The 13,849-nt window shown below is 41.5% G+C and overlaps 1 protein-coding gene across 5 annotated transcripts in view; it reads right to left on the reverse strand.

Moving 5' to 3' along the window:
• Positions 1-13,849, reverse strand: part of akap13 (A-kinase anchoring protein 13) — a 135,020-nt gene that overhangs the window by 11,909 nt on the left and 109,262 nt on the right. For all 5 annotated transcript variants that reach the window (XM_032559928.1, XM_032559927.1, XM_032559925.1 and 2 more), the window contains 12 exons: positions 12,592-12,742; positions 12,371-12,480; positions 11,239-11,385; positions 10,125-10,381; positions 9,859-9,984; positions 9,581-9,698; positions 7,409-7,657; positions 7,247-7,323; positions 5,592-5,773; positions 4,653-4,735; positions 4,347-4,535; positions 1,130-1,276 (listed from right to left, as the gene is read on the reverse strand). In XM_032559928.1, the coding sequence (XP_032415819.1) occupies positions 1,130-1,276; positions 4,347-4,535; positions 4,653-4,735; positions 5,592-5,773; positions 7,247-7,323; positions 7,409-7,657; positions 9,581-9,698; positions 9,859-9,984; positions 10,125-10,381; positions 11,239-11,385; positions 12,371-12,480; positions 12,592-12,742 (1,836 nt within the window). The remainder of the gene's footprint in view (positions 1-1,129; positions 1,277-4,346; positions 4,536-4,652; positions 4,736-5,591; positions 5,774-7,246; positions 7,324-7,408; positions 7,658-9,580; positions 9,699-9,858; positions 9,985-10,124; positions 10,382-11,238; positions 11,386-12,370; positions 12,481-12,591; positions 12,743-13,849) is intronic.

Below are 13,849 nucleotides of genomic sequence, written 5' to 3' on the forward strand. Positions count from 1 at the left end.
AAACTTGGAAATTTCTGAGCTCCAAAAATCTAAAATTTGCAAAAAATTATAATAAAAAAAAAAAAAATTAAAAACTCTGATATTTAATGATTGATTTCAAAAATTTGCGATTTTAGCCAAAAATGTACACATCCTGTTTTTTTTCCTGTGTACAATGGCCCTAATATGCCGTCGCAGCACTCGTCTTCATGACAGTAATTCTTAATAAGTAATAAGTAATAAGTTTTTTTTGGCACAACTTCAAAACTGCTGTTCACAGATGTTTTCTTAGCGCCATCTGACCTAACAACATTGTCTTAGAAGAACAATAGACAAAAACCTGTCTGTTGTTTGGGAAACCAGTAGAAACATAAACCTACAAGGATTTAAAGCTCAACACATAAAATGTTCTTGTTTTGGAAAATCTTGTCTCCTTTTAATTTTTATGCTGACTAAATTCAATTTGTGTTGCAACACAAGGAGAGACTCTGTGACTTTAATCAACAGGTCGCATAGGAAGCAACAACAGAAAATTAAAAGTTACGCAACTTTGGTGTTGACATCATATTTTCCAGAGACTCACGAAAGACTACAAAGGATTAAAAATAAAGATGAAGGATTTGAGCATTTAGATTCTCAGCAGTAGTAGTAAAAACATACTAAGGTCCGTATTTTTATGGGGAGAGTCTTATTTATATAATTTGCTTTGTGACTCCACCGTTGGAAATTGGAACATTTACAACCATTTTTGATCTCCGTCATAGTGCAGCTATTTTATTCTGCGCTTCGTTCTTCTCCCTCTCTGCTTCCACAAATTCCGTCAGTAATACTAAATCCCATCTAACGTAGCCGTCCCTGTTCGGCTGCGGATGCAGAAGCAGAACCCTAGACCAGCTCAACGTGACGCACTGCATCCGCTTTCAAGCCCGGTCAGTGGAGAGGCGTCGCTTCAGGCCGCGCCTCCCTCAGGAAACCCCAGCCGCTTCTAAAACACCAACACAGGTGCATCGTGGGAAGCATCAGGTGCTGTGTCACCTCCAACTCGATCAATTAAATGTGGAATTTTACAGTGGGATTGGGACTTTTTTCTTTTTTTTTTTTTTGGTGCGTTTCCCTTCAATCTAATCCAACATCAGAAGGCGGGGCTTACTCTTGCCGCCGTGCATCTGGTGACTGTCGAAGCCTCCGAACGTCTCGGCCCGACGGGGCAGGCACACGGGCCCGGAGGCTCCTCCCTCGTGCACGCTGGCCATCGCTCCCCCCAGGCTGCCGTTCACCAGCGCCTGCAACGTCTCCACTGTCCACACACACACACACACACACACACCCATGCACACACAAGCAGACATTAATGTGCAGGTCGGTAAGTGGATTATCCCAGCTAACTGTGTTACAGCTCAGTTCTGCACCCAAGAATCCAGCCAGGCACTCCTGGCTCCCATTGCCAAGCAACAACCACCAACCTGTTTGATCCACAGAGCTGCTTCACTAAAACTTTCAATATATTTGCGATGCGAAAATGATCTCGTGTCTGGACAAAAAAGGGAAGAAAAAAAAAGGAGCATGTGCAAGAGACCGGAGGGATAAAAACAGGAGAAATAAAGAAAATCAGAAATGCAGGCGTGTAAAAAATGCAACACTGAAATGTCATCAAGCTGTGAGACGTTGCCAAAGCTGCAAGCTGGAAAACATTTTCTTGGTGTTCTAACCAATTTCAGGTTTGGTTTGGAGTTTTCTTCGCCTGGAGCAGTGTGTGATTTCCCAAACTGCACGGCACAAACACAAAATCCTACCAAGTATTTTTGTCTAGTTTCAAGTGCAAATATCTTATTAAACTTGAAGTAGGACAAAGTGATCTTAAAAGTAATTTTTCAGCAAGATGAATGAGCTTGTTTCTCAGGCTGAAAAAAACAGTGAAAAAACCAGTGAAACAGTACTTTTTGCATTTATATTCAACTTATTCATTTATATACTGACTTAAAACAAACTTCTTTATCTTACTGACAGGTTACTTTTAAGTTAGTTTTGTCTTAATTCAAGTGTACTGACATATTTGAAAGATTACCAATCTTCTTGGTAAGATTTTGTGTTTTTGCATTAACTCACTTTGAAACATGAATAAACACAAGAAACCTTTAGGGAAGTGATACTGTGCTAGAACTGCAACAGAAAAGCCACAAATCTGACATAAACATCTTATTATCTTTCTTAATAAATCAATTAAAACTCCTTATATATAATTTTTAAACGTTGTACATTCCTCATTGTTTAAAATACTGTAAGTAAACCTGTTACCATTACTCCTAACTTTCCTGAAAACAAGCAGAGTGGAGTTTGCCTTCAGAAAACATGCAGCAGTTCTACACCTGAGTCTTCCCCAAATAAAGCCACCCTAATGGGGCAGAGAATGTGACGCGCGTCTCCGTCTTTCTCCGCATTTCCATCTCTTTGTCACAACATTACAGTTCAGCGTCTCTCAGAGTTCTGTGCTTTCTTCTCGTGCAAATCTGAGGAACGTCGGGGGCCGGCAAATGCGTAAAATGTAGCTGGAACACGACTGCCGAACTCATCCCGACTCCTTTTAGTGTTGTCGGCGCACTCTTTTGAAAAGATGCCTTCCCAGAACAACAAACATCTCTCGCCCTCCGCTCTCTCTCTCTCCCCCTGTCTCTGATGAGACCGAGACAATTAACTCAGAAACAGGATGTGCAATTATCTGAAGGATTCTCGTGGATAAGCGGGTTTATTTAGGGTGCCGGGCAAAAGTATCCGTACACCTTGAACCTCTTCAAATCCTGTGACGTTAGCAAATAAAAGAGAAGAAAATAATACCTGACATTAATTTTTTTCTCCCCCAAAAAATTATATTTGTTAATTTTTATTTAGCCCATTTACTCTGATACGCCTAAATCCAGTATTGCCTTTAGTAAATTATCAGCTTCCTTTTTTTGTGGAATTTCATTTAAATTTCCTGATCTGATTCTGTTGCGAGACGGCCAGAAGCAAACAGCTGGATGTGTTTTTGTCACACGAGACTTTAATTTAACTTTTTGCTGCATATGATTGAGAACACAGCACATGACCCTATACACATTAGACAAACCCAATAAAGAATCTCTGAGAAGAATTTAACATAAACATGATTACAGAAAACCTCCTTCCAATCTGCCAGAGCCTTTTCTCTCTAGTTGTGTGAGACTTGGCAGCTTCAAATGTTAGCAAAAGGTGATTCTGCGAAGAACTGACTCAGAGGGACTGAATGCAAACACACACACCAGCGTTTCAGATTTTTATCACTAATATTGAAACCTGTGTGTCGTATTTCATCCACTTGAAAACTGTGCACTACTTTATCTGCTGGTCTTTATGTAAAATCCAACTAAAATACTGTGAAGAAAAAGTGACAAAAAGTGAAAAAGTTCAAACAGCATTAATGGGAAAAATGAAAGTGTTGAGCAGAACGGCAATCTTTTGTTCCAGATTTAGCAAGCAGAGGCCAAACAAACGCTTGGCTGCAGATTCAGAATGAGTCGGAGTTCTTGACAGATGTTAGAGCCTGAGCTGGAGAACGCAAATCGCAAATGAGGGCCTGGAGGTCGACTTTATAGAGAACTCAGGCTACGTTCGCACAGCAGGTCCTGATGTTCCAATTCCGATCTTTTTCTTTTTGCGTCGTTCATTCTACCAATTAAATTCCGACTTTTATTTGAACGGTTAACGACCCCAAAGCGACCGGCTTGCGCAGAAGAAGAACGTTGACGTAACACAGCGGCGCTCTGTTTGCAGAAGTAATAGTGGATCGAGCCGTTTATGGATGAATTTTAACGTTCATTCAGCAAACCGACAAGAACAAGATGAAGGAAGCTATTGAACTCTCAGCTAAAAACAAGAATATTTTGTGGAGCATTGACTGCAACTTCTGTAGAAGTAGAAGTGCTTGGATGTGTAGTCGGGACCAAGAGGGGTGGGGTTGTGATGTGATCATGTGATTCAGTGATAAACGTCTTTCATAATTATGAACTCATGAGCAAATAAAACGGAAATAAAGCAGATTTGGGTCACATTCACCTCCTGCATGAACGTAGCCTGAAATAGATCACGAGATACATTGTTGCTAAACTATTTGTCCACATAAACACATGGTAGCTTGAACACACATGAAAATAGTGGGAGATTATCAAAATTCAAAAACACCTTACAAAACCCCCTAGTCTAAATTTAATAACAACGTTGCTCATCTACAAGAAGATCCAAGGGCTGGGAGCCGAGCTTGTCTGTCTTCCTCACGTCTGCACTGCTTCAGAGCCGAGAACGCCAAATGAAAGATGCATTTTTACCAACGAAAAACCCCTTCCTTTCCGCCTCACCTTCCTGCAGGGCGTCTTTCATGATGGACGCCCCCTGAGGCGGCTCCTGGCTGCAGGCTGACCTGAAGAAAGGCTCGACCTGCCTGCAGGCCTCCTCGCCTGGGCTCAGGCCCTCCCACATCTCCCTGAAGAGCCGCACCTTCTCCTCCAGCAGAGACATAATCTCTGTATCTTTCTGCTTCAACATATCTGCCCGGTGGAAACAGACAAAGAGTGTTTGAAGGTGGAAGTGGGGGAGAAAAAACAAAAAAAAATAAAGCATTTTTCCTTTCACAAAAGAAGAACGTCTGACGTGTCTCTTCTCACCTCTCATCTCTTTGGCTTTGCTCTCTAATTGTCTTTTGTCGTCTTCCGTCTCACTGGGGATCCCCTCGTCCTCGTCTTTGTCCCTGCGTGGACGCAGAAAGTAAAAAGAAAAACAAAAGATTAAAATCCGAAAAAGGACACTTGTTTAATTATTATCTATTTAACGTGAAAGTAAAATTTCAGGTAAAACATTCAAACACTCGTTAAAAACAGAACTAAAACCCACCGACTTCACCTCTGAAAAATTACTTAATAACTTCCCTCTCATTTACGACATTTTCCAAACTTCTTTTCCTCCCACGGAGGATTTACAAAAAAAAAAAAAAAAAAGAGCTCCAGCCTTATCTCGTGGAGAGCCCATTCATATGCATAACTCAGAGAGAAGACGGGCGCGCTCATCAGGTTTTGTTCTCATCTCCTGCCAATGGCTTGATTTCAGTTTTGTATTCCGACAGAAGTCGGGACCGGGAGGGGAGTGAGACGGAGTGCTAAATCTCTTATTTCTTCTCCCCCCCTTTCACAGCCCTCCCCCAAATACCCCCCTCCACTGGCTGCATTCGAATAATCCTCTGCTTATAAGCGAGCTTGCCCTCGCAGCCAGTCCAGCATTAGATGGACCCGAAGTACATCCCATCCCCAGGTAGAGAGCAGCTAATCCTCCTGGCAGCACAGTGCTTTGTCCCAACTTCGCGTGCATTATCATGAAAAAAAGCACACAAAAAAAAACTGGAAAAAATTCTCACCCTGGCTTTATACCGCAGAGGAGAGGGCAAACCTGAGCTTGTTCACAGCAGAGTTACAAGTAGGAGTATAAAGAGAAGATTAAGATATATTTTGAGAAGAGAAGCTTTAAATAGAAGTTGGATGGTGGGATACAAAAAAAAATAAAGAAATAAATAAGAACAAGCCACAGCAGAAATCTAAATGAATCCCACTCACATGGACTGCATGGCGGTCTGGATGAGCTGCATCCAGGTGTTGCGTTCCTCCTTGGAGCTGGCCAGGACCTCCATCATCTCCGGCTTCTCTGTGCCCGCCGTGATGAGGAAGAGGCCGCGCTCCTTGTTGGCGACTTCCCGGACGATCAGCTTCTGGAGGGAGATGACCGTGGAGCGCTGGTCCTTCGGGGAGACAAGGGAGGATGAGAAAAAGAGAAAGAAAAAAAAAACAGGGAGGGTTTGATGAAGCCAGCGTGGGAGGAGAGTGGGGGGGGGGGAGAAAGAGAGGAGGGAGTGGGAGGGTCAAGGGAGAGAGGATGCAAAAAGCACCAAGGAAAGACAATAGGGGAGGGGGTTAATTATTTGTACAGGAAAAACAAGTGAAGCAAAGAGGAAGAAAAAAGGTCAAGAGTATATATATATACTATATATAACTGATCAGTTCTTGTTTGAGGAAAATGGACATCTTTATTCTATGAACTACTGACAACATGTCTCTGAAATTCCAATCAAAAATGTTATATTTATTTGCAGAAAATGAGAAATGGTCAAAATAGCCAAAAACATGCAGTGCTTTCAGACCTCAGATAATGCAAAGAAAAAGTTAGAAACAACAATACTGTTGTTACAATGTTTTAACTCAGGAAGAGTTCAGAAATTAATATTTGGTGGAATAACAACAAGGTATTCAATGGGGTTCAGTGCAGCGGGCTCTTCATTTATTCCAGAGTTGTCCATAGATGGAGACATAGATAGATTAGAGAAAAAGATACATAAGAGTTAATGATGTTGAGTGTTCATTCTAATGCTTAATTGATTACTAAATTAGTTGACGATTATTTGAGTAATTGATTAGTCACGATTAATCTGATTAATCTTTTAAGCTCTAGTGCACTGTGCTCTGTTAAAAGTATAAAAGCTGCGATTAACCACTGCTAACTTTACGAGTTGGTCAATCGGAGGTCTTTCTTGTTTAGTAGATAAAAAACATGCATTGTTTAAACACAGATGACTGAGTTAACACTTGCTTTAGTCTAAAACTTCAGAGAATCTTCCTGTTTGCAGAATCACGTAAAACTTTTAGGTTGTTTAAGTGTGGAAAGACTTCCAGGATTAATTACCTTCACTCTGTGATTCTTATCAACTTTTTAAAACAGTTCAACGGTGTTTATATCCTGTCGTCCGCTCCTAATTCTTCAATCCGTTCTGCCACTTATTCAGGATGTTCCCCTCTCAGCGCCATCAGCCCCCCCCACCCGACTCCACCTCTCCCAAGCTTTACCGACGGATGCGATTATCCAGCCGCGGGCTCCGTCTGTTTTCATCCCTCTAATGTGCAACAGAAAAGCATGTGCCACAGCATGAAGCTGGGAGTCCTGTAAACATGGGACGAGCCCCAGCTGAAAATCCCAAATGATTTAACGCAGCTGGGTCAGGAGCTCGGCTTTATGAGGTTCAAGCTAGCGTGCGAGCGGGAGGCGGCCGCTCCTCTGCTCGCTGGGAGAAATAAACAGGGGCAGCTACTGCTAACAGCAAGAACACGGCGTGGAGAAAGTGTGACAGCATCTGATGTTTATCACTGGAGGGAGAGCGGGGAGAGGATGGGAGAAAGAAAAGAAGAAAAAAAGATGCAAGAAGGTGACAGTAAGAACCTACCAGCATGGCAAAGACGTATTTCTGGTCCTTCTCTTGAAGGAAGACCAAGACGTCCGATAGCAGGAGAGCTTGAACGTCTGGAAGACCATAAACCGCTCACATATTTTGTTGGCGACGACACAACAACAAAAGAAAAAAGTAGATGACTGTCTGTACGCTCACCTTTTAGCCTTCCCTGTGTGTTCTTCAGCTGCAGCGCTCCGTCGTGGATCAGCTTCCGCCTCAGCAGGTCCTCCCTGGCGAAGAACTGGCCGCTTTTCAGGATCATGATGGACTTGCTGTCCATGCGGCTGTGGAACTCCTTCAGGCGCCGCTTCTTTTCGTGCTCGTTCACCTTGCTGTCGACGGCGGCGATCACCTCCTTCACCAACCGGATGGTCTCGCTCAGGTCAACATAGTCCTCGTCCGTGTCTGCGGAGGGGAGGCGGCCAAGGTGTTCAGACCTCACTTCAGCTTTTAGTGGAATTTACAGTGATGCGTCTTTGACGACTAAAAGTGTCATTATTGACAGAACAATGCAAAGTTGCATTAAAAGTCCATTCAATTTAGCATCATTCTGTAAATGACACTTTAACGCATCTTTGCATTCATTAAAAGTGTCATCATTGACCGAATGTCACTTCATGAAAACAGTCATAAACATTAAAGAAGACGGATTCATGTTTATAACAGGTGTTATGTCGTGTTTACGACAGTGTCATGTCAGTCTTTTGCTCACCCCTTCATATTAACTGTTACCGAAAATCCCAACATAATTTGCTTCAATGTGAAAACATTATAAACATGTTCAACTGGTATAAATACTTATGCGAGCTCCTGGTGTTATCTGCACTTTCACCTTACAGTTTGTGAAGTTGTTATATTTCTGCATAATGAGGAATAAAAAAAAAAAAAAAATCCAAAGTCAACATTTGCAACATTGTGCGCTCTCCTTTGAGCTCATAGCTTTGGACACAATAAGTAACAACTTGACCTATGTTTAGGAGATTTTTCTCCTGCTGTTTTTTTTTTTTTTTTTTTTGTACTTGCGGCTCCAAAGCAGAGGGAAAATAAAATAATCTTCGAGGATACTCTGCTGCTTCTTTTCAATATATACAAGAGTTGTCAAAAAAAAAGGAAGCAAAAAAAACCCCGGAGTCGACTTAAATCACCTTGGGGATTAAGTCAGAGCTCCACCATCCCACATGGAACCGTAAAGAGGCTCCAGGGAAGGATTAGGGAGAATGTACACAGTAGGAGGCCGACTGACGAGAACTCGTTTAAATCAGATAGAAATACGGTGCGAAATGTTTCGGCTCTTCAGAGTTCTGCTTGATCCACCACTCGAAAAACAGCAAACAAACAACTACTGCCTTTTTCCCCCTTGCAGAATAAATGAGCTCATGTAAATCACATTAACAAAAAAAAAAACAAACAAAAAAAAAGCTCCTTTCTGTTCATTTCCTAAACCAGGTGACACACTGGTGCACAGTAAAAAGACAGAAGACTGTAATCGTGCAAAGTTTCTAATAATAACATTTATGACAATTCAGGCGAAGCTTGTGTGGGATTAAATAAATATCTATATTAATGTGCTTAAAAGAAACCTCATCAAAAATATTTAGCATACCTGCTTTGACATGTTATATCGACCTATTATTCAACCTTCCTGTAACCAGCATCTTTTCTCATCCATCATGGACACAGTGGTGGCAGCACCACTGATCATGATCAAAACTTTAAAAAATATAATTAAAGAAAAATCCAAGGCACGACGTAAAAGCAAAAAATATGCGAGATCCATCGATCAATTAATCGATTAGATGTGAAAATGTGTATATATTTGGATGAGGCTATTTAGTAAGCTTTGTCTTCTTCCTACTCATTTTTCGAACTGGAGATAAAAGTTTTGGTTTTATTGTTTTCATTTTCTTCTTAATTATTTTATTTTTGTCTTTGACATTTTACTTGTTCCACGTTTTTTCCCCTTCATCAGTTCTGATCAGTGGCTGGCAAGTTAAATACTGAAAGTGTTGACGTCCATTTTGTTACATGCAATAAAACTAAGAACTTTAGCCATCTTTGTGCCATGTCAACCAACAGTATCTAGGCTAATGCATACAAATTTGACCAAAAATAGCAACGGTTATGCTTTCACAAATCACTGGTGAGCTACCTCTTTTAAATCTGTTACTTTTCAAAATCCATTAAGCGTTTTAATCTGAATCTCTCAGGAAGATTGTTGATCAATGCATCTCTATATTTAAATGGGTGACTTTAGATTCTCCTGCTGTTTCACACACACCAATAAGAAATAATGTAACGACGGTTAAACGAGGCTGACATTTAACCCACCTTTCGTGTGCGACAGCATTCTCTGAATCAGCACAGGGTACTTTGTGATCCGCTGGGTCACCAGCAGGATGCATTCTGGGACGTCAAGCCTCCGCACAGTGCTGCTACTTCTCTTTTTCTGGGAGAAAACAAAGAACAGGAGGTGCTTTTAGAGAAGCGTGCTCACACAACTAGTGACAGGGCTTCACAAAACCAACAGAGACGGAGAGAGAGGCTGCAAATTAGCAGATAGATTCAAATGAAACGCATCGTCAGCTTGAGAAAACTCTCATCCTCACTTTGATGAAGGTTTTAAAGTTTTTGTTTTTGTTCATGAGGTCCTTGTAGACGTTGACGGCTTCGTTGTGGCGGCTGCAGAATTTCCCATAAACCCTCTTCATACTTTCGCCGTTGGATCCCGAGAACTAAGAGCAAAGAGGGATAAAAAAATGAATATGCAAAACTCACAGTGACATGGAAAATAATAATGAAAAAAAAGGAATTGAAGCTTTAAAACTTCATTCGACTCAGTGCAAAATCAGGTGTAAACCGTGGCTGCTCTGACCTGGCTGACCAGAATGTCTCCTATCCTGTTGATGACGAAGCCGCCCTCCGAGCCTCCCCCCTCCAGCTGGCTCTCCTTCTTTCGGTCCAGGAGGCGCTGGAGGAGCTGCGAGTGAAGGTCCAGGAGGTCGTCCAGCGCCGGAAACATCTTCTCCGCCGTGTGCTGCTCCAGCGGGACCTCCTTCTGCAGGCCTTTGCTGTATACCTCCGACATGATGCGCAACGTCCGGATGTGATGCATCTCGGTCTGCATCAGCTCTGCGGAAAGTAAAACAAGACATTCTTGATGCTCAGGCGTATGTGACTTCCTGGAAAAAAAAAAAAAAAAACATGTCTTGCATTTGTCAACCCTAAGTGAAACCCAATGTAACTGTCCAAAGTAGAGGGAGAGAAAAGGAGAAATAAAGGTACTCAAGTAAGATTAAGCTGAACGTATTTTTAATGCAACCCTGTGAAAACGACCCTGCAGCAAACGAACAACATTTGATTAATATAGTTTGGTCTTCATGAATAATGTTTCAGAAAAGTTTTGAACAGCACGACAAAGCTTAAAGTCGGGTAAGTTTTCCATTGAGACTCGTCGCTGAGGATCCAGATGAGGATATTGTAATATCTTCAGGAGAAGAGGAAGAGATCTGAGGAAGACTTTGATGTAATGTTAGATGAAGAAGATGCTCAATGTAATTCATGGTTACACAGCTCCCTCAAGTTCTGAGGAACATAGAAACGATACTGATCTGTAATGAGACACGTGTGACATTTAAATATTTCCAGTGTTCCTGGTGTGATACTGGTGACTGACATGAATCTACCATTTCCTAATTATTATGCTCCTCAGCCTAAATGGGCCCCTCAGACTGATTTTCCAAACAACAGGGCGTTAGAGCTAAAATGCTCTCAGTCAGGCTGCAAACTGTACCACTAGATTACTACAACAGAGTTGTAATTTCAATTGCACAGCATGAATATAGTGAATAAAATGCTTTTCAAAAAACATTCAGTTTGGAATGACCGTCGTGTCACGGATAATTGATTACTTGATTATTTCAAAAATCCTAGAGGAACCCCTGATGTGTTATACGAGTTTGATTGTTTTTGCTATTTTTTGGTCGTACCGTAGATGACGTCTTGTCTCTTGACCAGCTCTTTGTTCTGCTGCTGCAGGTACTGCTGCTCCACGCACAGACTCCACGAGTCTGCTTCGAACTCTTTGGCGTTCGCCTCGAACTCCCCCAGAAGCTGCGCGTCCATCATCTCCGTCCCTGAACGAGGAGCACAGCTTCCGTTCACGACGTTTCCTTTCACGCCTTCTACTGATCGCTAACAAGACTAAAGTTTAAGTTATTCAGACATAATAATATGAGAATTTTTCTTCCATTTAAGTCGATGTAAATCACACAAGCAAAAAAGCATTAACTTCACTGTATTTTATGTGACAAATTCTAACACTGCCTCCTCATAAAATGCAAATATAATAGAAGTATAAAAAATAGAAGTTATAAAGAAAATACAGTGATAAGTCTGAAGTGTTGACCTCAATTCTTCAGATATTATCCAAACTAAGGAGCTTCAGGATGTTCAGACAAACAAAAGGGGAACCCCTAGTCTTACTTGCTCCCTTGGTACTTCATTCAGGTGGTGGTTAAAGTGTGCCACAGATAAATGGGACGCTCCTTTTAAGAAAAAGCTCCCGCTAATCTCTACAATGTGGATAAATGTGACGTGCTGTCTCGTTAAGTTAACTCTGTTGTTTTAAGCCTGATAAAGTGGGATACAAAAAAAAAGCAAAACTAATTGCACTAGTGAGAAAGAAATCAATTTAATGTATCTAAACTCGGTTTTTAGATTTTTGATCATTTAATGCACATACACTAGCAAAAAATGTGCCACTGTGTGTGTCGTGGTCCAGAAATAGCTACCGCATTTTGCGTACTGTACGTCGCTCCGGATTATAAGTTGCTTTAGTCAAAAAAAGTGACATAAAGACAAAAAAAAAAAAAACATATGTAAGTTGCTCCTGACTACGAGATGCAAGACTCGACAAACTATGAAAAAAAGTGCGACTTTATAGTCCGGAAAATATGGTAATATGAAGTACAGTTTACACATTCAGCACCCCTCCCCTGAATCTGGTTTATGTCAAAATGTTGGGCTTAATTACGCTTGTTTATTTTGGAAAGATTAGAAAGGAAGAAAAAAAGGTGTGTGGGTGTGTGTGTGTGCGTGTAGGGGTGTGTGTGTGTTGACCTTCATCAGTGAGCGACTCCATGGATTCTGTGACCTGGTTGGTTCTGTTGAGTGAGTCTGTGGACTGAGAAAGGTAGCGCAGGCCTTTGATGGGGATGTCATCAAATGGGCTGAAAGAGGAAATGATCAAAGATTAGGAAGAAAAAAACCCAAAAAGTAGATCTGCATCACCATTCTGCCTAAATGTTGATATTTCCTTCAGACGACGGACAGCGGCTCACCCTGCGATGTTGCTAATCGAGAGGCTCTTTGACAGATTGTTTCCAGGGAACGTCATGATGCTGGTGTGTCTCCGTGATCCTGGGACCATCAGGGGAAGATTGTCTTCGGGACTCAAGATGGCTGACCTGGGACGGTCCCTCGTCCCACCAGCTGGAGGAGAAACCGTCACAATCACAGTTAGACCCCGACAAAACTGAAACAGCGTCTAATACATTTGTGCACAAAAACCTTCATTTTTATTCTCAATTTATGGGACAGGAGGGTTTTGATTTTACTTTCTTTTGTGGTTTCTTTTATTTTTTTTGTTTTGCCTCAATTAAAACTTTTTATAAAATGCCATTTTTACCGTTGTGCTCTCTCATTAAGACTGTTGTCTCTGCATTGTGTTATTGTGCTGTTGAGGTAAACCTTAATAGACTCGAGGAGTAACTTGGAGCAGTCCTTTACCTGAAGCGGCTTTATAAAAATTGTTCTAAACTCATCGTTCACATCTCACTGCATCTTTGATCTTTGACTTTGTTTTTATAACGTGCATGCAGTAGGCACACTTCCTACTGCTGCAACGTTGCAGCTCACAGCTGTTAGAAAAAGAGGCAACAAACACACACACACACACACACACAAAATCTTAACATTCTCGGTTAAGAGGTTCAAGAAGTGTGGGCGGTGACTCAGCCAATGTTGTTTACAAAGGAAGTGCCTTGTTAAAAAGCTGACAGGTCAAGCATGTTCTTATTCTTAAGAAGCAATTCAACACAAAAAAAATTCAGCCGTAACGAATTAATTAGAATACTAGTGAAACGTCCATTTATTTCAGTAATTTTGTCCCTAAGTGAAACACTTGATATTCAATTCGTCTGATTTTTAAAAAATCCCAAAGGGAAATGAAACGCCGTCGTAACTCGTATCATCCGAGAATCTACAGAGAGTCGCTGTGGATGGTGATGCTGCGGGCAGGAAGGAGCTCTGGTAGCGGTCAGCCTTGCAACGATTCTGAGGAAGCCTCTGAATAAAGACTTTCATTTGCTGTGTGGGTCAGAGATGGTTTAAACTTCCTCCTTCTCTCTCTGCATCCACGAAGCCTCCCTTTTCAACTGCTCAGAGATTTGGGGTCAAAGTTCAGGTCTTATTTGAGCTTTTTAGATGCTAATCAGCTGGTCCCAGTTGGGAAAACAATACCTCACTGCCATTGTTAAGCATCATAATTGTCTGAAAGTTAAATCAGACCAACAAAAATAAACCCTTTTCTATACAGAA

This window comes from Xiphophorus hellerii, chromosome 4 (genome assembly GCF_003331165.1).
Source record: "Xiphophorus hellerii strain 12219 chromosome 4, Xiphophorus_hellerii-4.1, whole genome shotgun sequence".
Taxonomy (NCBI): Eukaryota; Metazoa; Chordata; class Actinopteri; order Cyprinodontiformes; family Poeciliidae; genus Xiphophorus; species Xiphophorus hellerii.